Source organism: Nannospalax galili, unplaced genomic scaffold, assembly GCF_000622305.1.
Source record: "Nannospalax galili isolate Female #2095 unplaced genomic scaffold, S.galili_v1.0 scaffold377, whole genome shotgun sequence".
Taxonomy (NCBI): Eukaryota; Metazoa; Chordata; class Mammalia; order Rodentia; family Spalacidae; genus Nannospalax; species Nannospalax galili.
Genome location: NW_008341187.1, coordinates 2,549,070 through 2,576,952, shown reverse-complemented (window position 1 = coordinate 2,576,952; position 27,883 = coordinate 2,549,070). Strand labels below are relative to the sequence as shown.

Genomic DNA, 27,883 nt, shown 5'->3' with positions numbered 1-27,883 from the left:
TAGTAAAAATGGCACTTTATATATATAGATCAAAGACAGGATATATATATAGTAGACTTTAAAACCGGATTAACTCTTTCTACTCATGATTTCAGTCAATTTGTTTATTGTACTTCCTACTAGAGAGATGAAAGTTTAGTTTCAAAAGACATTAGAAGTATAAACCTCCGTGGACTGCTTAATTTAAACTGATGGATAGCACCTTGTCAAATTTTAGATTCTTGTATCACTCTGATGTTTTTTATGGGTAGGTGAAGAGCAGAAACATATGTCCAGTATCAAAGCACAGGGGGCATGATCATTTTCAGTTTGATGCTAGACATTCTTATAGATAGAAGGTAGCTTAGTGAGTCTATTAAGCGTCCATTTGTATTTGCCCCTAACTGAAATCAAGTATGTGCCCTAAGCACTATTGGGCATATTGCTGGAGAACTGGTCTCTAGGTTTTCTTGTTAGTAGCTATAATGACTTAGAGAGGTTGCCAGTGTATAAAACTTGCCATTTCTAATAATATCTTTTAAAGAATACATTGACAATCTTGATTTTTTACATTAACATTACCACTTTTCAACAAAGGACATTATTGAAAAACAGCTAGGTTGTTTTAGAGCGAGTATCTTTAAGACTCTGCAGCAGGTTAGGGATTAGATTCCAAAGTAACTTGCCTTGTGCAGTGCCCTACAATCATCCTTCCTAGGTGACTATTAATAACTCTTTCTTGAATTTTGTTGTTTTGATGCTGTTTTCCTCTTCTATACATTTTCCTGATTTTTTTAAAAAAAGATAAACTGTATTTTAAAGTTATTTATTTCATCCCACTCCAAAATTTTTCTGTAAAAGGTGTTTACTTGGAATGCTGGATACCCATTTTTGAGCAAAATTGTCAACTAACTAGTACTTCTCCACTTTTCCTAATTATAAGAAAAATATGGTAAGATTAAGGTTATAGGCTATGTAGACTTTGTAACTCTTTGTGTGCATGTGCCTTTAGGTGTATATCATCGCTGTCTAGTATTTGCTACCAATTATTTCTACTGCTTTATATAAATAGCTATGAAAAATAGATTTATCTTAAGTCCATATTTTCAACAGCAAAGGTGAAAAGAAGATGTGGGAATATTATAATATCGCTGTACAATTCCTAACACATCTGTCAACATCACAATTTAATCTCCTCTGGGAGAAAGACCAATTTCAAACATGCAATAGAATATTGACATTTGTGTTAGATGAAACCAACTGGATGAACTCTGAAAAGCATCACCATTCCATTCATTTTAAATTGATGAGAACACTGCAACATATCCATCAACCTTTACCACAATCAAAGATATGCCACCAACCTTGGTAAGATCTACCACCTTGAGACATTGCCCATTTGATCTCAATGCCATTGTTTGGAGAACTAAAGAGATGGGGAACACTAAAGGGATAGGGGAAATTGGGTTGGCTAATTTATTTGGCATTGTCATGAACTGGTACACAGTGTTCTGGACTGGGTATTAATGGACTACTCATCTTAACTAAAGAGTGGCATTTCTTTATTGATTCATTTTTCTCATATCATTTAGAAAACAATATTTGAAATGCAAATTTCTCATACCTATTCTGAGGATACTTGTAAAATTTTTTCAGAAAGGAATGAATTTCATTTTACTCTCAAAATTCATTTTAAAGTAAAAAAGGAAAACTTTCTACATTTGTTGAAAATATTTTGTCATTTGATCTTTTTCTGCAAGTTTAAAATAATAATATGCATTTCAAACCTGCCTGGAAATAATTTTATCTTCATGAAGGCTAGTGTCTATTATTTTATTTTGAAAATTTTATTTATTATTGTTATTTTATATGTATAAGCATATTGCCTGCATATGAGTAAGTGCACCCATGTCATACCATGCCCGAGCAGGCCAGAGAAGATGTCGAATCCCCTGAAACCAGAGTTACAGACTATTGCTAGCCACCATGTGGGTTCTGAGAATTGATCCCAGGTCCTCTGCAGGAGCATCCAGTGCTCTTAACCCCTGAGCCACCCCTCCAGCCCCTATTATTTTGAAGTGTGGCAGTATTTACAGTTTAATTCTGACTTCACAAGCAGAAATATTTGATCATTTTAAATGTGTTAGGAAGGACTTTTGCTCCTATCCATGAGGGAATAACAGGGTCCACACTTTGCCTTCTGCTGTAGACAATGGGAAAGTCTGATCAAATATGTGAAACAACTGTGTTCAGACATTGGGAAGCAGAGCACATTCTTGATGCCAGAGAAGGGAGAGGAAGCAAGCTAGGAAAGCCCTGAAATCCCTCAGGCTTTCTATCTGGAGGCAATTTGCTGACTGTTCAGCTAGAGAGAACACAAAGTTTGGCCATCTTGCTAATTCGAGAAGACAGAATCAGGGTTAAGGAAAACCAAGACAGCTAAAATTTGCAGTACACAGTAAGGAAGAAGAAGGATTTATGCAGGAAATGAATAAGTAAATATTTCTGAAAATAGCACGGGAGTTCCCTTGAATATTTGAATATCAACCTGCTTGTGAGTTGAGTAGAATTTTAAGTATCCAGGTAAAGGGTAATCCCTAGGAAGGTAAATTCCCAGAGCTGATACAGAGCCAGAAATTCTCCTAGTTTCTATCAGCCAGAGTGGAAATGTCCTGTTGAACAGCCATGTAATTGAATAAAGAACCCAGACGAATCAGACTTGAATAATGAATCTGAACTATCCTAAAATTAACCATGCTAAATTTGGTCTAAAATGAGCATGTTCAACCTGAGCAACTGATCAACTGCCTGGAAAGCTGTTTTCTTGTGTGGTCATCCACTTCCTCTGACTCTTATAATCTTTTCACCCCTTCTTCTGCAATGATCCCTGCATCTTGGGAGGCAGAGGTTTGATATAGGTGGCCTATTCATGCATAAGCAGTCTGCAGTCTCTTCTTGTCTGAACATTGGTCAATCGTGGATATTAATCATCATCTGCTATATGAGAAAGCTTCTCTGGTGAGAGTTGACAGATGTATTAATCCATGGGTATAAAAATATCATTAGGTGTCATTTTAATACTTTGTCTATTTAGAAGAATAATATGAGTAGTCTCTTCCCAGTGGCTTGTGTCCTGTCCAGCAAAAGGGTCCTCACCCTGAATCTTAGATATGTATGTTTTAATTGGAAAATTCATAGAGATCAGGAAACTAGTAAAGAATCATGGTGGGATGGGAGAGGCTTAATGGGAGGAGAAATAAAATGCAGTGATATAGAGGGGAGAGAAGAATAATGGAGTGGGAAGGGTTAAAGGGTGTGGGGAATAATGGTAGGCCAGCACAGAGGAGGGAATATGGGGAGGAAAACTAACAATAAAGGCCTTTAGAAATGACATACGGGGGGCTGGAGAGATGGCTCAGCAGTTAAGAGCACTGGCTGCTCTTGCAGAGGATCCAGATTTAATTCCCAGAACCCACATGGTGGCTAGCAACCATCCGTAACTCCACTTCCAGTGGATCCGATGCCCTCTTCTGACCTCCGTAGGCATTGCATGACATGGGTGTACTTACACACATGAGGGCAATTCACTCATATGCATAAAATAAAAATAATAAATAAAAAAATTTTAAAAAGAAAACATCATATAGAAACCTACCACCATTGGCTCGTCTTAAAGTACATACATACATAATATAAAAAGAGATTTAAAAGAGTTGCACCATAACAGGAGGACATTGCCAATACTGGACACCACAAGCTAGCAAAGAAAATTCCCAGTGCCAGGAGTGGATTCCCTCTTTTGAAGTTGTTGACCAGGGGTCCCACAGAATCTCAAACAATGCTGGCATTACCGCTGCTCTTGGTTACCCACTGGAACTTGATGATAAGATCCTACTGCTGAAGACACTACATACGTGAGCTGTAGAACAAACAAGGAAAAAATCAAGCTGGTACTGACTTCAAAGCTTCATTTTTACTGGCTAGTTTTACAGTGCTATGCATGCTACATGAAGAAAAAAGTAATCATCAACCTTGTCCAGTTGTGAGTCCTGTGCGCTACAACAAAAACTGGGCAATAGTGGCAAGAATGTCATGGGAGGCACCAACTACTCTCTAGCTGGACTTTAGATCCACTTCACAAGAGGGAATCCATATTTGACATTGATATGAAATTTTTTTTGGTGAACTGATGGATTAAAAATTTTCAACTGTAATGAAATGTATAAGGTTCAGAAAAGTCTGCAAGCAAACTAAACATAAAATAACATAATTTATTAAAAACCAATGATAAATTAATATTATCTAGAGTAAAAGTCCAATACATAACAGATAATCTCTTCAAAAATATATGCTGGGTAAGAATGAATAATGTGTTAAAAGTGCCCAGCACTCAGGAGGCGGAGGCAGGCAGATCTCTGTGAGTTCAAGTGCTAAAACAAAAAAAGAAACAAACTTTTAACCTAGATTCTATTCCAAGCGCAGCCTGGTAATACCACTGGGGATTGGGGGAAACTATTAGTTTAATTTCACTTAATTTCTAAGTAAAAACCTTAGTTTTGAAAAAATTAAGGCAAAATAAACATCTTTGTACATATAACAGGTGAGAAGTCATATTCTCAGCTTCTCACTGGTGCAAATATTAAAGAAAATGCCTCAGGGCAAAGAAAATAATATAAGAGAAATTTCTGTTAATATAAAGCAACTAGAAGTACCAGAAATTACAAATTGAAGCATGAATAAAGATAAAATATAATAACACTTTTTCTGGTTTAAATTTTTTATTTTTAATTTAAGGACCAGGCATGGTGGCACATGCCTTTAATCTCAGCTTGCAGGAGGTAAAGGCAGGCAGATCTCTGTGAGGTTAAGGCCAGCTGGTCTACATGAGGTGTTCCAGGCCAGCTGAGGCTACAGGGAGATCCTGTCTTCAAAAAACAAAAGCAAAAGCAAAACTAAATCAGAAAAAAAATTATTTTAAAATAATTGACTTGTAGTAAAGATAATAGTTCATTTTATGTGTAGGGGTGCTATAACAAAATGTACTTTTTATGAATGGAGGATAAAATGTTGAACTTACTGTAGAGTCTTATCTTTTACAGTTTCATGTATATAGAGTAATAGTTTTGTGTATATTGTAGACCTTAGAGCCACCACTAAAACAAAAAGAAGTTTAGATAATAAGCTGTGATTGATGGCAACATGGACTTTTTAAAGGCAGAAAAGTAGGAAAAAAGAACAAACAACAGAAGGGAAAGAGGTGACAAAATGATTGACCTACACAGAAGTTTATGATAATTATAACAATAAATATAAATGTGCCAAATAGCAAAAGGCAAAAATTGTAGGCTGTAACCTAACTATATACTATGTGCAAAAAACTCACTTTAAATAAAATACTTTTTACTTTGTAAGCATGCAGGCATTTACCAGATAAAAGCAAAACAGTGAAATTTAAACTGCTCAGATAAGAAATATCTCTTCAATTGTCTTTAACGATTAATTTTTCTTCCAACAATTAATGTGGCTGAATTCACCACAGCAAGGCAAACAATTCCAATGTTTCATTATGGTTTCTTAGTCATCGCTCTTGACTTATACACACAAAGTTGCTTTAGAATTTAATTTTGTTTTGCAAAACTACAACAAAAATTGTAGTTTTTCAGTTTTTATTAACTAATAAAATTTATTATATGAGAAGTTTGTGAGGTCAGGCGTTGTGGCACACGCCTTTAATCCTGGAACTTGGGAAGTAGAAGTAGGCAGATCTCTGTAAGTTCAAGGCCAGTCTAATCTACATAGAGAGTTCCAGGTTAGCCAGTGCTATATAGCAATACTCTATTTCAAAAACAAACAAACAAACAAACAAATAAATAAATGGCTTTTTGAAGAACTGACTGTAAAGCATATGAAAAACATTCCTGTCTTACAGGTCATACGGAAAGGAGAAGTGAGCTGCTGCTGGATTTGCACAGCCTGCAAAGAGAATGAATTTGTGCAAGATGAGTTCACCTGCAGAGCCTGTGACTTGGGCTGGTGGCCCAATGCAGATCTGACAGGTAGGGCAACCTCACTTGTAAACCTTGTTCCTGATTTTTGCCCTTCCTAGTTCCCATTTTTCAGATCTGAGCATTTAGCTCATGTCTTTTCCTTGCTGTTCTACGGTGCTCACTTTGTGGTGCTCATGCCCAATTGGCATGTATAAGACTCTAAGTTTCCATGGTATATGGAAAATAATGTTCATTTTAATCTGAATGCCAGTGAATTGATAAGTGGTAGAATATTCTGTCATAGAGTTATTTTCTATTTATTCTTTTTAAAACTGTGCTGGAAAGTATTTCAAGCCCGCTGAATCTATATTTGTAACCATTTCTTGAACATCTGATATATGTGAGTCATTACTATAATCCCTAAGGTACAAAAAGGTACAAAAGTAAATGAACTAAATTCTAGCTTTTTGTTCTCTCCCTCTGTGTGTGTGTGTGTGTGTGTGTGTGTGTGTGTGTGTGTGTTGAGAGAGTCTCATTCTGTATTCCAGAATGAATTATGATCGTCCTCCTGGTTCAGCCTCCCAAGTGTTGGGATTCTGGTGTGAACCACTGGGCCTAGCTTCAATCCTAGCTTTTATTTTGTATAAAGTCTGTTGGGGAAGAAATGGGAAGAAAAAAATTAACAGAAAAATTAATATGAAAGAGATACTTATGAAGTACTATGAAGCTATCAGGAAAAGGAGGAGATGAAAGAAATTCCAGAAAGAAGAGCATGAAAGAGTTGAGAGTTTCTAATAGGCTTTGGGGAAACATGGGTTTGCCTGATAAATATCAGAAGTGGTAAGGGATGAGGCTGGGTAAAATGCTGATCAATATTCCTCTCTGACCTAGCTTGTGTTTAGACTTTGCCTTTCAGCACCGGAGAACCAATGGAGAGTTTCAATGTGGGGAATGACACCCAAAACCCATTACTAGACAGATGGACCTGTTGGCAGTGTGGAGTGCAGACTAGATTGGGAGCAGAAGCATGAGGGAGCTGTCACTGGGTCCCTGTGGCTATTTCAAAGGCCATGGACTAGAGCAGCTTCCGTGGGCATGAAGAAGAAAAGTTGAATACAACAGATGATTCAGGAGTAAAAACAGGGGTGCTGAGATGGATTGACCAAATGAGCTTATAACTTTCTAAAAAAACAACATTCATGTATGCAAATTTATTTTTTACAGCCCTTGGCATGAACTCACAGATGATCAGTATTTCAAAAATACTTTTCAGAGCCCTAGGAACCTTGTCAGGTGAATAAATATAGACTTTATGAGCTAAACCTCATCTTAGAAAAAGTAGAGGAAACCAACAGACATGATGCCCTGTATGCCCAAGGTCAAGGAAATAGTGAGACGCAGAACCCAGGTCAGGAACTCTTGGTCCTGTGCTCCCATGGGTGCCATTGAAAATCTTCAGGAAGGGTCACAGTCTTGTTGGGTAGTCTTACTGGTTGCTCATTTTTTGCTTGATCCTAAATAAGAATATGAAACTAAAACACATGGTTTATTTCAAACATGTTTTAAAAATAACTGGGTAAATAGAACCAGGTCACATAGCTAAAATTATACTTGAGTGGTATGACCTTGTGAAATGTTAACCTGCTAGAGATTAATTAAAATAATATCAGAAAACACAGAAACCACCTTGTACAAATATCCTTTTAAAAACAATGGAATTAGGTCAGAATATTTTTGCAGGAACACACGGCACCTATCGCCCTCACTCTTTACTTTTTGATTCTCTAGCTAAAATCTCGTTCTAAAGCTTTCTTTCATGTTTCTAAAGGTTAACCCTGCCCAAACACTCACCTCCAGAGTTTCTTCTCTATGTTTGGAGTGGGATCTAGAAGATTTGCTCATGCAGGTAATCTTAATTAAACACATTGGGTCACACAGACACACACACACACACACACACAAACACACAGACACACAGACATACAGACACACAGACACAAACACACACACATACAGACACACAGACACACACACATACAAACACACAGACACACAGACATACAGACACACAGACACACACACACACACATACAGACACACAGACACACACACATACATACACACATACAGACGCACAGACACATGCAGACACACAGACACACACACGACATACAGACACACACACACACAGACATACACACAACTTGAAAACAGGAGTACATAGGAAGAAGAAAGGAGGGAAAGGAGTAAGAGAGAGTATTGGGGGGGCTTTGATCAAAGAAAGTTACACACCTAAGAAATTATAAAAGAATAATATTTTTGGTCTTTTTTGAGACAGGGTCTCTCTGCAGCCCCAGCTGTCCTGGAACTCACTATTTATACTAGGCTGGCCTTGATTTCACAGAGATCTGCCTGTCTCTGCCTCCCCAGTACTGGGATTAAAGGTGTGCACCACACCACGCCCAGCAAGAATACTTTTAAAAAAGAATACACATTAGAGAAAGGATGGCTTTTTAATAAATGGTCCTAAACAGATGGAAACTTGAACCCTTTCTTCCACCTTGAGCAAAAATTGACTCAAAATCACTCTAAGACCTAGAGGTAAGATTGGATATAATGAAAGCTCCAGGAGGAAGCACAGGCCTAAACACTTCAACACCCTGGTGTAGGCTAAGTAGTTTTGGATAATTTCTCCAAAGCAGTGAAAACAAAAGCAAAATAAACAAATTGTATAAGTTCAATTTAAGAAACTTATGCACAACAAAGGAAAAAGAAAGCAAAGAGACAAGCAGAAGAGTGAGAAAAATATTTACAAACTGCCCATCTGACAAAGGAATGATATGTACAATATATAATTTACTCACGAATCAGTTTTCGCTTACCAGCTTTGGCCAAAAAATAAGCTAATCACTTAACAGCTCTGAATCTTAATGTCATTATTTGTAAAAAAAAAAAAAATACAATTAAACTGCAGCATGCCTTAAAAATAAATTTCTGTCTAATCCATTGAGAAATACTGCTCTCTTGGGCTCATAGTCTGGTGTCTTGGACATAATAGCTATGTAATCATCAGTGTTCATTACATTTGTAGAATTAGAAGGAACTCAGCCAAGTTGGTTTAGATCAGTGCAGTTGTCAACAAAACAGTCATCCTGTGGATCCAGGAAATTCCCTGCTGGGCCCAATGTCTAAACCACTTATGCCAAGGTTGCATGCATTGGATGGCATGCTAAGTTTTTCCTCCTCCTTTTGGACTGGGCATCCCCTTCACTCACATCGACTTTTTAAGCTTTATCTCCTCAGTTATGCAGGTCCCACAGAAACATCATTGTGTCTGAGAGCTGGAATTGACTCAACAGCTTTTTTTTAGCTGTTTGAGATCACAGCTGACTTGGGAGAGGCTTGAGGGCAAAGCCCTTCTCAGGTTGATCTTAGAAATCAGAAGTACTGGCTTGGAGGTAGAGTCTTTTTCTTGTTTATATTTTTTGAACTTTTTCAGACTGCTGTTACTTCCCTATTTTCACTCGAGGTAGGGCGTACCCCATACTAGAAAAAGTATTTCTGTTTTGGAACATTAAAACATGAAGATGCTCTTGAAAATCTGGTGAGGTGACCTAGTAGGGTCAAGCACTTGCTGCCAAGCTTGATGACCTGGACTTAAGTTCTATTGTGGATGTAGTACTTGGCTATTGACAAATGATTCTTTCTATTGATTAGCACTCCATCTTGACAGAGCATGAAAGACATCCTCCGCGGCCATGAAATAGATAAACAACACTACAACGACCTTTCTAAAGATTGGATGTATTAAACGTGTCCTACCACACACACAAAGGTCACCTCAACATTCCAACGAGGTTGCCAACATGTTGAGCCTTGCTTCAGCTCACACTGCTTTATCCCAGCCAGTTGCTCTCTTATCATGTCTCCAGACTACTTTACACACAATATCCTTAGTGTCTTCAGAACACACATCTCTCATATTCGTATTTTAATGACACATTTTTTCAGCATCCATTTTAGTCTCATGTGTGAATAGAAAATTAGATCCCATTGCCACTTACTTGGTGCCATGTCAAACACAGGGCAAGGGCACAGTACTTGGCAGTGTGTTTTGCATGTTGTCATGGTAGCAATAATTGTGAAAAGAGAAAACCCACTGGCACAGAATACCAAAAATCAGTAGAAATATTTGGAAGAGTAAAGACATTGCCTTTTAGTAGGTGTTTTATTTTCATGGATGAGTTTTTTCTGATAAAATTTTAATTTAAATGAGAAGCTATTCGTCTTTGAGAAATGATTATTCTGCTGCAGGTAAAGCTTGTTAAAATGTGTTAATCACTTTTAAGATAGCTATTGTTTCCATAGACAGCAAAGATTCCCATTGATGAAGGCAAATATTTCTAAGCAATGGTTAACTTTTCATTAGACTCTGTTGCAGGTTTGAGTAAACTGGTGTGCTGCTCAGGGCTGGGCAGTGCTTTTGTCATGTATTAAGCTTTTCATATGTTTTTCATGGGAATGCACATTTTTAATTCCACACATAAATTTTGTGCTTCAATTCTTAGGATTCATAAGCATATTCTTTTCCATGATCAAATAAGACTTAATAGTAGTTTAATAATTCATGAACCAGGTATAAGTGATGCAATAATACTTAGTTTTTAAAATACCTAAGGGTATAAGAGGATTCATCAAAAAGCTAACCTGCACCAAAGCTTGTTATTAAAAAGCAGAAAATTGGGCCTGGAGAGATAGCTCAGCACTTAAGAGTATAGACTGCTACTGGTGCACTTACATACATTCAGGCAATACTACACCCATACACATATAATAAAAATAATAAAAATGAAATAAAAATAAATTAAAAGTAGAAAATTAATTAACTTTAATTATTATTTTTCTCTATTCTGCCAATCACCATGACCTCAGATCCTACTATGGACTCATTTATTTAATTCTGCAATATACTTTATCAACCATTTTGTGCAAGAAATTTTTGGAGAAGCTGAGGCAAGCATATGAGAAGCTGCATATGAAACTAGATTTGTAAACAGCTAATTATGCATCCCAGAACACAGCTATGTGCACAGCATCCTATGAACACAGAAAAAAGCAATTTTTTCTTTTTTCCCTGGGAAGAGAAAAGCCTTCACAGAAGATTGAACATTTAATCTGTACATTGGATTATAAATATAAATTTGCCTTATAGGTAATTGTAAGGAAATAACTCTGAAGAATAAAGCCTTATATTGTCAAGAATGTTATGAGTTCCCTTAAGATACTTGGCATAAAATAATTATCATCTTTGCTTCATATTAAATTTGACTTGACCTAGTTAGAAAGAAATCTGATAGTCTATTTTAGCCTCCTCTAATACATTTGGGTAACACACTACCAAATATTTGATTCGAAAATGGGGGGTGGCCTCTGGTCCCTAGATCAAAGTTATTATCACTTCTCTGATTTTGTTCAGTAATTTGTAGGCTGCTTGAAGGCAACTGACTTGTATGAAGTCTCTAGGTTCTCTGGAATGACTGACCATGGACAGTTACCAAACTATTGTGTTTTTAAAGCTTTATACATTGTATGCACAACTAATAAAGTCATCTTTTGCATGCTGCAGTCAGGTAACTTTGGACACTACTCACCATCAATTTCAGGCAATCCCCCCCTCTTCTAGTCTTGAGATACCTTCAAACACCCAGGAGTTTTGTAATTCTTTGACACGTCAAAGCAGGACCAAAATTTCACTATTGTGCTTACCTGGACAACTTGGACATTACAGTTAATTTCTTCGATGGCAAAGCTGATGTTTCTCAAATTTAAGATGTCTAAAAAAATGACAAAACAAAGAATAAGAAAATAGAAACCCTTCAGAATCATATTCAAAATATTAATTATCATTCATAATCTCCAGGTGATTGTGTTTTGGCTGAGTTTTGATTGGCACTGAAAAGCCTGGATTCCATGTATTAAAGAGTGTTTAGGATCTTACCAAGAGAAAAAAGTGGAGGAGCGTTGGGTTTTGTCTTGACAGACTCCTATTGTTACAGCACAAGAATGCCTAATCTACCTCCGGTACAAAGATATCTTTCTTTAGTTGTACATGACACACTGTTCAGGACAGTTATTTTTGCAACTCAATTTGAACAATTTTATGACTTTCTGTGTAAATGCCTTAGTATCTGTCTTTCACTTTGGGCTATGTTATAGAAGCTGAGATTTATAATATGCAGGCTTTTGAAATTTCCCTGGTGACAGCCAGTGATATCTGTCAGTGAACCAACTAGGGATTTCTCTGGTGTAACCAATTCAACAGGGTGACTCAGCTTCATAGCCTCGGGGAGATAAAAAAGAGACTCTACTGGGAATTTCTGCCTTGAGCTGTCTCAAAGCTAGTAGTGCTCATCAGACAGATCTTGGTGGCTCAGGCTCCAAATGAATCACATTTGTGGATGAACAAGAGCTTGCCCCTGGATTTCTCTTAATTTGGTGGCACTGGTGTGCAGGCTTTCTTCTGCTACCATATACATTTTGCTTTTCAATGGAAAAATTATGTGAATATGTTCTGTGAGTTTCTTAATCTTTCAAATATCTGTACTTGTGCAATCCTTGAACATGTGAAATGTTCCAGAAAACTTAGGTATGCCTGTATATTATTTCTCACATGATCTCCATATCAATAGCTGACTATAATTAAGTTATTGAATTAAAGTGCTCACTACTGAAGCAAACTTTGGCTTAAGCAGATTTCCATTTCTAGCAAGGAAAACAGTAAAGATGGGATCAGATTTGTGTAACTTCAAATTCATAAAGAAAAATGAATGAATAAGCAAGTGCATACAAAGTGAATATGGTGTGTACAATTATCTTTAAAATTATTTTTACATTTGTTCTTTGGCAATTTCATATACATACATATGTATGTATTTCAATCTAATAGCACTCACCCCAACCTCTCTAATCTCCTTCCCATCTCTGTCCATCCCTCCACTTTCCTACAAATCCATGTCCCACTTTTGTGATATATATATTTTTTTTTGTTATCCACTGAGCTTAACCAGGTCTGGGTGACCATGGGCCAGGACCTGTCTACTGGAGCCTGATGTGCTCTCCAGTGGGCATGAAACTGAAGATAGTGACTCTCTCTCTCCAAGAATCTATCAGTAGCCTATAGGTGAACAGAGAGGGTAGGGCCCCATGAGCTTCTCCCCCCATCCCTGAGTGACTGTTGACACTACCAGTCTTACACAAGCCCAGTGCAGGTAGCTGTCACTGCTGTGAGCTCACAGTTTCAAGGGCTGTGTGATGCCCAGAAGATGGCATTTCATAGCCCTTCTCCCTATTTTCTGGCTCTCATGTTCTTTCTACCTCCTCTTCCACCATATTCCCTGATTGAAGGCATGTGCCACCATGCCTGGCAAGTTAATCATATTTTAGCCATTATGGGGATTCTTTTTGACAGGAGGATTCTTCAGTCTCCTCCAGCACCCATATGACATCTAACAGCCATCAGTAACTGCAGTTCCAGGGGATCTGAAGCCTTCTTCTCACTTCCTCTGGCACTGCACAACACAGGTTCACCTACTTACTTGCTGGTAATACACTTATATACATACAATAAAAATATAATAAAATAAAAATATTTTAAAAAATCACACATGAAATAAGATTGTAGATATAGTAAACTGTGGCCAAAGCAGTGACAGAGCAGAGAAATAAGTGGTATGCAAAAAAGCATTTAACAAATTATCTGTAGAGCAAAATGATTGTTGACTTTATCTAAAAAATCATTATGTCTAATTATCAAATAGTACACACTATTGAGCCTGACTCACATGTAGTATGTGGGAATGACAGCTTGGGCCTTGAAGCTGGTTCTGAAGGATTAGAGAAATTGGATGGATAAAGCACAGGGAGAGGACACAGTGAGTAAACCTATTGGTCACAGGACTTCTAGTAATTTTGCAAAACGGGGGTCTTCAAACTGATCTTGCTAACATTTCTAGAAACACTAAAGATGGCAAAACCCGAGATAGTCAGCCTTCCTCATTTACTAGTCCTGCATCTGTGCATCCCACGTGCTATGGATAGAAAGTGTTAAAAAAAAGAGAAATATCATCATCATGAGTGTGCTGTATGGTGAGTTGTGCAAGACTACGATGGTTGTGTGTATACTCAATATGCACAGACATTTTCCTCATTATTTTCTAAACAATATAGTGCAACAACTACTTACATAGCATTTGCATTGTACTAGGCATTATAAATAATCTAGAAATGATTTTAAGTACATAGGAGTATGTGTAAATATTATGCCATCTTAGTTAAGGGACTTGAGTATTCACATATTTGATATCAGTGGGGGTATTGGAGCCAATTCCCCATGAATACTGAGAGACCACTGTATGTGAGTGCTTCATGCAAACATGCCACCTCAGAGAAGGGTCTTGAGCACCTGCAAGATATGGTATCATTGGGAGTACTGAAACCAATTCCTCACGGATTCTGAAAACAACTACATGTGACTTAACAAAAACCCTCAAGAAAACACAAATACTGAATTTATTTCTTACTACATAGAGTAAGAGATGGCTACACCTGTCAGATAAGTCTCTGAGCAGAAAACTCTGCACATTTTCTATGGGGTTTTGGGGAAAATATGGGGCTTAAGGGTTGATGTCAGAGCATAACCTGGTTGATATCATCTGTAGAAACTGATATTCACACAAGAGTGTTGTTGATTGGTACTGATAATGTTGATGTGTAAAACCATGTTCACCATAGTGAGTTGGTGTTGATTGAACTGAATTCAAACTGGTTCTGCTGGGTCCTTGCTGGTGGGGCTAAAGAATAATGATCATTTCTCGAATTTTAGGAAATAAGTTTCCTCTATCACAGTTTTGGGAAATATTAGTCCAGATAAAATGCATATTCCTGAGGTGTTGTCTCCTGAGCGTGACAACCTCTTTTTTTTTTTTTACTACGAAATACAAAGCAGATTGATTGTCCATCTAGTAGACAAACATAAGCTGTAATTAGAAACACAGTGCGAGGGTTCTGGAAATGATGAGGAGTGCTTTTGCTGTTCATTGTCATGTCCATCAGGGACTGTAACACTCAACAGCCTTCAAATTCCAGATCCAGATCTAAGACTAAAAAGTTTACACGAGTAATATAGAACTGTGTGGTAAACAAGAGAATTGAGAGTCATCTACAAAATTCAAATTAAGTTTATGTATAAAATATGCTGATGGCCAAAATTTGCCTGTGAGCTCTGTATATCTACAGACAATAGCTGCATAAACTCAAAGGAAATCTTCATCTCTTATTAACGTTATTCTATTACGTTACCACCACCTAACCTTCACTAGAAGTGGGTTAAGTTTTTCCTTGCTTTTTCTAAAAATGTACAGAATTAAGTTTCATCACTACAATGACAAACATTGACAATGCTGGAGTTGAAAGAAAACATACTTTATATATAAGTTCAAGCGTGTCACATCAGGCTGTAATGAGATTAAGTTTGGGGATATGGTTATCTAGGGAAGACACTGGGATATATCTGAGTAATATGGAAGAATTGTGTGCAAAGCACAAAATGCACAAATCATGAAGGATGTGGCTATGGCTATGTCTCTGGTGACCAGACAGCATTGGTTTGATGACTCGGCATAAATCTGACACTCTGATTAAAATGATTTTTCTCCTTGCAGGCTGTGAGCCCATCCCTGTCCGTTATCTCGAGTGGAGCAACATAGAATCCATCATTGCCATCGCCTTTTCTTGCCTGGGTATCCTTGTGACCCTGTTTGTCACCCTCATCTTTGTGCTATACCGGGACACGCCTGTGGTCAAATCCTCCAGCCGAGAGCTCTGCTATATCATCCTGGCTGGCATCTTCCTCGGTTATGTGTGCCCTTTCACCCTCATCGCCAAACCTACCACCACATCCTGCTACCTCCAGCGCCTCCTGGTTGGCCTTTCTTCTGCTATGTGCTACTCCGCTTTAGTGACCAAAACCAATCGTATTGCTCGCATCCTGGCCGGCAGCAAGAAGAAGATCTGCACCCGGAAGCCCAGGTTCATGAGCGCTTGGGCTCAGGTGATCATTGCCTCCATTCTGATCAGTGTACAGCTAACCCTAGTGGTGACCTTGATCATCATGGAGCCTCCCATGCCCATTTTGTCCTACCCAAGTATCAAGGAAGTCTACCTTATCTGCAATACCAGCAACCTGGGTGTGGTGGCCCCTGTGGGCTACAATGGACTCCTCATCATGAGCTGTACCTACTATGCCTTCAAGACCCGCAACGTGCCCGCCAACTTCAACGAGGCCAAATACATCGCCTTCACCATGTATACCACCTGCATCATCTGGCTGGCTTTTGTGCCCATTTACTTTGGGAGCAACTACAAGATCATCACTACCTGCTTCGCAGTGAGCCTCAGTGTGACAGTGGCACTGGGGTGCATGTTCACTCCCAAGATGTACATCATTATCGCTAAGCCTGAGAGGAATGTCCGCAGTGCCTTCACCACCTCTGATGTAGTCCGCATGCACGTTGGTGATGGCAAACTGCCTTGCCGCTCCAACACTTTCCTCAACATTTTCCGAAGAAAGAAGCCAGGAGCAGGAAACACCAAGTGAGTTGTCCTGTCTGAGCTGGGTGTCTCAGTCTTTCTCTCTCTCTCTCTTTCTCTCTCTCTCTCTCTCTCTCTCTCTCTCTCTTTCTCTCTCTCTCCCTCCATCCTTCTCTTTGTCTAAATTGTTTACCATTTCCGTCCATTTCTTCAAAGTTTTTCAGATCTTATTGTTTTGGGTAGGAAGGTGGAGCTAAAAGTCCTCTTGGTCTCACTCCTTTGAAGCAACAGGAACTGTGACTCAATGCTGAGCTGAGGTATCCTTGCTTTCTCTGGAAGCCCAAACTGCAGTTCTGCCAGGAACTTCTTTCTCTTCCAGTGACTTCTCCCTCAATGGGGCATCGAAACACTCTGGTCCTGGGTCAGAAAGGTGCACACTAGTTCTAACTGAAAGTTTAGATCGTGGTTGAAGACAGCATCTGGTTTATTTTTACTCTGGAACCACATCTTTACTAATCTGGGGTAGAGGGTAAGAAGCTAGACACCCTGAGGAAGTTGCTACTTCAAAATTGGGTGGCAGTGGAGTACCAAGTGTGTCCTGCAATAATGTCCCTGAAGGAACAGCTTTCTCATAGCCTTGAAACTTTAATGCATATTGTAATAAAGATGTTCCACAGTGTTGCACACAAATTGTGCTGTCTCTAAGCAAGGTCACCATCAGAACAGTTTCTTACTCACAAAGCAAAACATAAATAAAGAACTCTTAACTTGATGATCAAAGTCGAATGATTCATATTCAGTCATTCTGAGGGACAAAGTCTGCATGGTATTTTTCTGACTGTCAAAAGTTTGTGTTTGCCATCTTGCTGACCCATGAAAGCACATTTCAAGCAATACTTTCAGTTTTTAAGATTGACATGGATACTTGAAGCTCTAAAGAAAATTGACTATTTCCAGGAATTGATTTATTTTTCTCATTAACAAGATTAAGTTTGCTCTTTGAGATGGTCCTTAAAAGTAAACAATGTTAATAGCAGCAATTATAACATTTGTGCTATTTTAGAACTATTCCATTTATGGAAGTCAGTTGGCTAGTAAGAGAGATGGATATTCTTTTCCTTCATTTTGTACCTGAGGAAAGTTAAGCTTCTATAAATTTATTTTTTAAAATACTTTATTATTTTTATTTTATGTGTATGAGTGTACTGCCCGTAAGTATATAAGTATACCCATGTAGTACAATGCTTGTGGAGTTCAGAAGAGGGTGTTGGAGCCCCTGTAGCTAGAGTTACAGATGGCTGTTAGCCACCACGTGGGTCCTCAATAAGAGCAACCAGTCTCTTAACCACTGTGCCATCTCTCCAGCCCCAAATTTGTATAACTTCTAAATGTGAGCCCCTAAGTCTTTCTGCCCAGGTCTTAAACTGCTGTAAAATATCTTAACAAATATCTAATCTATGTGCATTACATTCTGTGTTTTCCAAGCAGCAACATGGGCATCTTACAGAAATCATATAATTTGTGGTTGTGATCAAGAAGACTGGGAAAAAATATCTTTGAAATTTATAGTTATTAATTCAAATGAAAACATCTCTACATTTTGACACTTTTATAATGAAGCCAATACTTCATACTTCTTATTTCAAGTTCTTTATAAGCAGCTGATCAAAAAGGTGCCTACCATTTTTTCCTCCTTGTTCTAATTTTCCTCCCAGCCAGTGTTGTCTCAATAACATCCAGGGAGTTCTTAGCAATGAGAGCAAAGCAGCTGTTCTATGACATGAGCCAAAGCAGTAGATTATTATTCACAGTGAATGGATGTGAAATGACATCCTCGCAATTTCATTGAGAGGGAGGGATGAGAGAAAGCAAAATGGAAGAGTCTACTCTTACTGCTGGGAGGTTGCTCACTGGTTAAGAGCACTGATGAGTAAGAGTACTTGCTGTGCGAGCATGAGGACCCGAGTTCACATACAGAACCACCACTAAAAGAAGCAGGAGTGTCCACGAGCTTAACCCAGCTTCTTTCCTCAGGAGCACAGAAAGGGGGGTCTTGAAACTTCTGGTTACCAGAACAAGCCTAGCCCCAGGTTCAGGGTGAGGCTCTGTCGCAGGAGGTATAGTGTGATAGAGTAGGACACTGGACATCCTCCTCTGGTCTCCACATGTCCCACAGGGATGAGCACACACACCACACATGTACACACACCACACACACTCACACATAGGCAGTCATGTACCAAAGAACCAAGACATTCTTTAAACTGGGATAGTCACGGGGAGTAAAAAATTCCCTTTGTTGCATGACTTATGGAGTCATAAAGATTCCATCTTGCCAACCATTCTCTAGCTCTGTATTTCTACCTTTATTGTGGTTCTTAAGAAAATTCCATGATTTTTGGTCAGGAGTCATTTCTGAAAGTTGTACTTGTGAGAATCTTGGATTAAGATGTCTTGTGCTGATGCCCAGGAATGTGTATGTTTGAGATTCTGCCAATGGGTCTGTGGATGGATATGAACATCCTCCAAGAGAATAGTGAGTAATGAGTCTTACTCAGCACTTGCAGCACAATGAGAATGAACTTCGGACATCATGTTGGTGATGCCTGGCACTTCTTGCATGACAGACATCACTGTACATTTGGACCTACAGTTTCCTTGTTGTTTGAGAAGATTCTCTTCCATATTATGAATTTAGAAATTAATTTCATTTGGGACTTTACATTTGAGAAAAATCAGCTTAGTCTGAATGTATTGAAACGATTGTCTTAGAACTATTGATTTCAATAGTAAATTGTTGAGCTATTAGCTATAATTTATCAAGCATTATCAGATTGCTATGTTGGTAAATCTAGTCCTAATTAGTAACTATAACTCATTGCTTTCTTAGCACAATTTGTACCAGCCTCAGTATGCTCGATGCAAATGAGCTGACCCACACAGGGTATCTGGGGCTACGTTTCTGTGGCAAACAGTGATTTGTTTACTCAATTTTCTCATTTATTCTTCTATTGCTTCCGTTGTAATTCTCCACGAAACTGTGATTTTAAAATATAACAATAATCTCAATGCCTATGGTTTTTAACCTTTTTTTAATTGCCATTTTATGTTTTCTTGGTTTGTCTCCAAAGTAACAAAATCACAAACAATCTAATACATTCCGCAGTAATAAAAACCTAGCAGAGTTTTACCAATCAAAGCAAGGAATTGAACACTCTAGAGAGTGCATCCCCCAATGAATTTTTTTTTTTTGCCATTCTAGATATGCAGTTCCAACTGGCCTGTCTGCTGGAAAGTTGTGAGGAGTCACAAATCCAGTGACACTGTCCTAGCAGGTCACCTCTGCTATGCATAGGAGAGGTGATGCTGCCTGACTGACTAAGCAAAGTTTATTTAAATATTTTTATTCGGTCATAGTAAGATGTCTACTGCAACTTAAAGTTGGGAGCTTATTTTACATTTTCCAGAAAACAATTTAGGAGGCGTTAACTAATAAATATATTATTTGGGTATTGTTATTTAGTCACAAGTCTTTTGTTTGGGGGGGAGGCACAAATCTTTTAGGAATAACCTAACCCTGTCTTTCATAACTCTAATTTCTTTAGCTGTATCTTACAAATTTATTCAAATGAGATAATATTTAGGCCTGAACTAATATAAAGGTCTAGGAAATCTGGGTTTTGGCAATAGATCAACCAAAGAAATCCATGTATATTCATAAGGAAGTGATTATTTAAATACAAATTACGTATCACTTCCTCTGTGGCAAAATAATTTAACATAATTTAACTGAAAAATTAAAAGTGCTAGGTAAATGGAATGCCTGTTTTAAAAACAATTATCTTAATGACTCATTGTCAAATTAACATTTCAAGGTATTTTCTAGATAAACTAAAGATAATTAACTAAAGATAAACTGAGTGCCAATTTGATAGCTCCAGGAGTTGAAAAGGTATAATATCCTCCTTTGAGTTTTTGCATGCACAATTGTTCATAAAAATAAATTACAACCACAAGAAAGGTATGAGACTGGTATATGAAGTAATATCCATGCTTAGGAATTGAATAGCATTATGATTCTGCATTATTTCTAAGCATTTGAATGTTTTTGCTGAATGTAAGACCTAAGTGATACATACATGGACTGATATTCTGAGGGCATTTCCTTATGGGCTTCTGTAGTGGTTAATTTTGATTGTCTACTAGACACAATGTAAAATAACCTCGGAAGAGTCATTTTTATTTTTAATTTTTTTGATTTATTTATTTTTATTTTATGTGTATGAGCATGTTGCCTGCATGTATATAAGTGCATCTGTGTCGTGCAGTGTACACAGAGGCCAAGAGAGTGTGTTAGATCCCTGGAATTGGAGTGATAGATGGTTGTTAGATGCCATGTGGGTGCTGGGAACCAAACCACAGTCCTGTGCAAGAAGAGAAAGTGCTCTCAACTATGAAACCATCTCTCCAGTCCCTGGGAGGAGTCTTAATGAGGAATTGTTTATGTTAGCTTGGCCTGTGAAGGATTTTCTTTTGGGTTAACTGCAGTGAGAACACCCACCTTGAATATGGGTAGCACCATTTCATGGGTCGTGCCTTGGACTGAATATAAAGGAGAGGGCAAGCTGAGCACTAAAGCTTGGTTCATTCATTGCTCTCGGTTCCTAATTATGAATGTGATATGACCAGCTCCCTCAGGCCCCCATCTTTCCTTCTTCCCTGACACTACAGACTGTAACCTGGAGCTGTGAGCTAACATAAACTCTTTCCCCTCTGATTTGCTTTTGTCAGGGTATTTTATCACTGCAACAGAAAATGAAACTAAAACGGTTCCCTGTTAGGAATACATTGCGTCTGCAGGTAGAGGTAAATAAGACTGCACATTAGTCCTTACCTCCTGGGTAAGCATTAGCATTTGTTTTCTGTCTGCTGATTATGAAAAGAAACCTGACAAGTGAGCCAACAAATATCATCATGAAATTGTAGGAGCATCTCTTCTCTGATAAGAACATATATTATTGTGACTCATGAGAAAATCTTGTCATTTTAAAATTGCTTTTCCCTTAATCATACAATATATGGCTTTTAAATGTATTGTAATTCTTCACTTGATTTCATAGTAAACAGGAGGCTTTATTGAAGCATTTTTCATAAAACTTTACCTCTCAATGGAAACATTTACTGAGCATCTTCTATGATTGACTGAGTCATTTATGCAATCAATTATTGTTTCAATTGTAGAGTTAAAAGCATTTAGGTACTTGCTTTAGTGCTACACAGTATTCAGAATAAACAGATATAAGAGTAAAGAACTGACTGTAGCAATCTTGGAATATGATAAAGGAGACACAAATATAATATGTTGTGTCATGTGCAGGAGAGAGGGCATATGTGATACTCTGAAAATCCGGGGAAGAAAGATTGTCTTCTGATGTCTTAGTCCTAGTCTAAAGAAGGATTATCTTCTTAATAACAGAGCACTTGAACTTAACTTTAGTGTAGCTTTTTTCAACAAGAGAAATTATTCTTGGAGAAATCATTTCACAGGTAGGAAATAATATAAGTGAAGAATCAGGAATATTAATTTGCTTGTGAGCTGCAGCATATAATTCGATATGAAGGAAGCAAACACTGCAGATAATGTCCAGTTTCTAATGTGAAATTTAAATACGTTTTCTATTAACCACAACGTCTATGAAAAGACTTGTGAAATTCTATGATCATGTATAAGCCCCTTGGGACAAGGTTAACTATGGTTAGTTAATAGAGTTTAAATTTTAAGTTTTTAAAAATTTAAAGTAAGAGCCTTTAACTATAACATTGAAATGAAAGTTGGATCCGAAGCCTGTATACAAAAGTTTTCTTCTGAGTTTGGGTCATTTCAGTCTGATTATTGGTTATGGACGCTGAACTGAGGAAATACAAGCAGAGTGTGGGCTGTATTAATTTGACCCTGGGTGATGAGGATCATTCAGTTACTGTAAAACTTAGAGGATACAGCAAGACAGGGAGACATTGATGAGGTGGACTGTACATTACTGGTTAAAGATGCTGTAAAGATATCCCATCTGAGGATTCTATGGCACCTAAGAAATTTAAATTAGGTCTTCAAAAGAAAAATCTCTCTGTGAGTGCTATGGGAAACACAATTGTCAGAATGTTTAGCATGGACAGAAAATAAATTATGACATGAGAAATGAGGAAAACAGAAAGCAAAAAGGAAAGACATTTGCGAAGTTCAGTGCATGTGGAGGAGAATGCTGCTGAGCCCACGGGAGCCACTGGCTCAAGGGCAGGGAACCGAGCCACCCTGGGAAAGCAAAGACGGACACAACTTGTTCCCATCACCAGCAGCAAATCTCACTCATCACCGAATTTTGTATTTTTTTTTTCTTAACAAATGACATATTCAGTTTGTAGATGACACAGAAACAGCTTCTTTTTTATATTTTCCTCTCTTTTTTGCGTTTTAAACCAAGACAATGGACAGATTATGGTGTGACTTTAAACAGAAAATAATCCAATTTGAATATAGGTCACCTTTATAATTCTTTCAAATTCAAATAAACGTATGTGACTGAGACTTATTGCAGTTCCCCAACATAGCATTTTGTGCTCATCTGTCAACAATACACAATGTTTAAAATGAATTTAGAAATAGTCTCATGGGATTGTTCACAATGGTCCAAGTTAGGCACATTTATAATGACATTTTGCAGATAAGGAAATGGGTGTGGAAAGATCAAGACCATTCTAATAAGAGAAGGAAATGGGACTGAAAGGTTGCTGTCTGGATATATTCATAGTTCTAATAGCCTCCTGTACCTGTTACCTCAATAATGTATTTATTCATTCATGAATTTAATAAAATGAGTAACTATGTAGCATGCTCCATAGGAATTCATACTTTATTGATGAAGCAGCATTACAATCCAACTAGGCACTTGGAATGAGAAACAATAGAATGTGATGATTCAAGTGGATGGCAAGCTACAGAGTGAGCTGTTGTCTCAGTTGGGGCTTCTATAGCAAAAGTATTATAGACAAGCAGCTTAAAGAACAGAAATTTATTTCTCATATTGCTGGAGGCTGGAAAACACCTGTGCCGTCCAGTTCCAATCAGAGACCTCTTCTTCCTTTAGAGACAGCTGTCTTCTCTTATTGTTACATGATGGAGGGCAGAAAGAATGGGAAGTAAGCTCTGTTACGTATTTTTATAAGGGCACTAATCCATTTGTGAGGTTCTACCCTCATGGCCTAGTTACTTCCTAAAAACATTACCTCTGACCAATATGTTAAAGTAGAATTTCAACATTTAAATTTTGGGAGGACATAAACACTCCGTAGCAAATGTTAGAGTTACCTTGCTATTTTTTAAACTAATGCATATTTTATTTTTTCTCAAAACAGTATATTTAGTTGTAGAAAAGAATACAAAAGAGAAAAGCACAAACACTCACACACATATACATGCCATGCACTAATGAGCAGTGTCCCATTTTTTATAAATCTTAGAGATCATCTTCTAAGTACATAACCATCATAATCACTACAAAGGCCAAACATGGCATGGTAAACCTAAACAAATATCTTTCTCCCCTTCATTCTTCTTTTGTGGGAAGAATTTTGATTTTTCTTCTTTGCCTTCACCAAGACAGAACAAGGGCTCAAATGAAGTTCCACCCCATCCGAGGAGCTATTGGCAATTGTCTTGATATTTTTCAGTTTAGAGAAATGGCTTAACTTCTACACATGTGTTATGGAAACAGAGCAATACTTGTACTTCTAGTTGTTAGGAAGATTAAATAAGAACATTTGTATAAAGAGCAGCATCTATAAGTCATTGCTGTCTAGTGACATCAAAATAGGAACATATGGGAAGGTATGTGGAAGCTCATATACTACCACAAACTCTTCATTAGATCTTCAAGTAAAGAGAGTTCTAGGAATGGAGGATACACATTACCACCACTGTTCGAGTTATACAGAGTGACAAAGATGCAGATTGCTGAAAGTGGAGGAATATAAGTGCTACTCCGTGTGAGGTGTGTGTGGGAAAGGATGCCCTGTTTGGCACAGCTTGGCAACCTGTTTGTACTTGGCCCCAGATAAAGAAAGATGAGGTCATTTGCAGGCCATCTGTTACCTTAGCATCCAGTGTCAAGTGTGACCTGCTCACAAGGGAAGTGAGACGTGGTAGAGTATTTGTAAAGCTAGTCCGCAATAAAAAAAAATACGAGTTTGCAGAATGAAAAGCTCAGGAAGAAAGTACCAGCGGAATTAGAAGCTTTGGATCTTGTAGATAATGCCCCAAAAGTCATTAATTAGAGACTATAGGTGCAAGTTATAGACACCAACTTAAGGTAGCCTAAGCAAAGGCGGAGGTGGTATTATAAAGCATATGCAAAGTAATACCAGGTAGCTCAGGTTGAAAGGTTCAGGATACTTTTGGGCCACATGGAGGACTGTTGTGTGTAGCAAGACTCCAGGTCTATGTGTTTCCCTCCCTCTCTGTATGCCTCCTTCATCTCCCATGCATACACTTTCTCCATTTCTTGGGTGCTCGTGGTGAGCCTAATGCTGACCTACGAGTTTGCATGCTGTTACATGTCCAGTCACCTGGAGAGACTCATCCAGTTCTGACTATAAAGTTCTGCACAACACACTGAAAAACATTGCAGTGAGGGAAGGGATGCCTCACAGCATGGGCACAGCATGCATTAGGAAGGTGTGAGGGGCAGGGTGAAGCAAATTTAAAACCTAGGTTTTATTGTTGCTTATTCTATTATGTAAGTTCCAGGCTACAAAATGCCTTCCTGTCACCTGAGGATGAAGAAAGAGATGGGAGGAAGGTTCTGTTTTATTTTCTTTGCTTCACAGTAAAATTAGACCATCAAAACACTGTCTTTTGAAATAATAAAATACACATGTGTTGCTGACCAGAAATAAAAATAAAATGTTTATTGTTAACATTGTCTAATAAAATAAAGAAAAATTAGGAGCTGGAGATTTAGCTAAATTGATAAAGTGCCTATGAACCATTTATGAGGCTCAGAATTTGGTCCCCGGCACTACATAAAATACCTGTTGGGGTGCATACCTGTAACCCCAGAGGCAGAAGGATCAGGAGTCCAAGGTCATTCTTCCCTACATAAGGAGTTTGAGATCAGCCTAGGCTATAGGAGACTCTGAGACCTGTCTCAAAATAAATAGAATAAAACAAAATATAAAGTACAACAAATACTCAGGTTCACCCCCAAATGGATATGTATTTTATTTCAAAGAGCCAAGGGGATCTTTCTATAACTAAAGGCTCCTGAATAATGCCTATATATAATACTTTCCATGTAGATTTTCTTTGAGATATATGAAGAATTAATTGTTTAAAAAGTTGGACCAAACCCTAAGGGCAAGCTGCTGAAGATATAGTAAGAAATGTCTTACTTTCTCCTGATTTTTCAGATATGAAGATAATATGTTATATTTTAGTTATTTTTGTTTTGTGGTGATAAAATACCTTGACAAAAACAACTTAAAGAAGAGTTTATTTTAACTTACTGTTCTGGGGGATATAATCCATCATGGTGGGGGTGACATGGCACTGGGCAGGGAAGGCATGATGTGGCAGGAAGAAGCTGGCTGGTCCTACTGCCTCGAAACTCAGGAAGCAAAGAGTGAACCGAAAGTGAGGCCAAGCTCTAAAGTCTCATGTGACCCACTTCTTAGAGCAAAGTCCCACTTCCTAAAGGTGCCACAACCTTCCCAAACAGTGCCACCATCTGGGGACCAAATGTTCAAACGTGAGCCTATGGATACATTTCATCTTTAAACCACAATACTCAGTGTTCATTATCCTGTTAAATATGAACACTGTGAGAATTAGTATTGCTTTCTACTTGATAAAATGTCATACTCCTCATATTGGGCTAAGATGGGCATGGTATAGGAAAGAAAAAAATGTTCATATGTGGACAAGTATAGACCTGCATGGTCAAAGACAACAATAGGCTTATAACAGTGATGTCCGAGGAAGAAGCAAAGGAAGAGAAGGGATGTCACTACCTAGCTCCAAGAACTTGCTTGGAGACATATCAAGAACATTTTTATAGTACATCTCTGTCTTTCATTAGAAATTATACAGTGAATCTGAAATTCTACAAACACTGGATAATTTTTTGTAAAGAAAATGGCATTATATATGATCTCAAAGAACATTTTATGCAGTGGCATGCAGAACCAGCAGCTAGAAACCCAACAATGACCTTGTGGCAGTCATGGGCCTTTGACCGCATCCACAGAATTGGTCATGAACTTCCTCCTATGGAGCTGGCCTCATATCCAATCGTCTGAAATTCTACAAACACTGGATAATTTTTTGTAAAGAAAATGGCATTATATATGATCTCAAAGAACATTTTATGCAGTGGCATGCAGAACCAGCAGCTAGAAACCCAACAATGACCTTGTGGCAGTCATGGGCCTTTGACCGCATTCACAGAATTGGTCATGAATTTCCTCCTATGGAGCTGGCCTCATATCCAATCATAAACCAGTTACCCCATAACAATTATGCCACTACTACACATGTAAACACCTCTTCTCTGTTACATTGGTACTGTAGCATGTAAGATCCAAAGCTGTGAGCCATCACTGATGACTTTTCTCCTGCCTGCATAGCAACTCTGGCACGATGGAAGCTAGCCAGGATGGGAATAGGTTCCAGCCAGGGAAGGAAGGGGGCTGGTCAAAGAATCAGAGTATAAAGGCATGAAACAAGGTAAAGAACTGATGGCTGAAAGCAATGGGCTGATTCCAGGTGCCTAGAACTGAAAAAGAAGGAAGCAAAACATGCTCAGATAGGGTTGTGGAGGTCCACTTGGATCAGATCGCGTAGTCTCTCTAGAATCCTTAAAAGCTTGACTCTCACCCTCTGTGCAATGGAAAAAAGTCTCTCAAGTCACCAAGTAGGGTTCATTGTGATCAGCATATGTGTGAGTATGAATACTCTAATTAGAGAGGTGCAAAGGAGGCCAGCAAAAGGGATCTGCCTGGGGCTCCAGGAGGAAGCTGTTGCAGAATCTGGAGAGACACTATAGTGACTGATCTGGGCCTCTGAGCACTTGAGAGAAAGAAACTGGACAAGGAGAAATATTTAAGTAGCTATATTAGAAGTAAAAGTAAACTTAAAAAAACTCAGTTTTAAGGTTCACATGGAGTGAGAAGCTATGCCTTCGCCTCAGTACTACTAGACTCCAAGTTCCGTAAGAGTTAAACTGTAACTAGAATAAATGCATTAACATGCGGAAATGCTTGACCTATGGGGGTGTGAC

General features: G+C 38.1%; 1 protein-coding gene across 1 annotated transcript in view; it reads left to right on the top strand.

The window, feature by feature from the left end:
- Grm1 (glutamate metabotropic receptor 1) overlaps positions 1 to 27,883 on the top strand; it is a 398,699-nt gene that overhangs the window by 341,203 nt on the left and 29,613 nt on the right. Inside the window, exons 6-7 of the mRNA XM_008836709.1 lie at positions 5,909 to 6,035; positions 15,686 to 16,616. Coding sequence (XP_008834931.1) covers positions 5,909 to 6,035; positions 15,686 to 16,616 — 1,058 coding nt within the window. The remainder of the gene's footprint in view (positions 1 to 5,908; positions 6,036 to 15,685; positions 16,617 to 27,883) is intronic.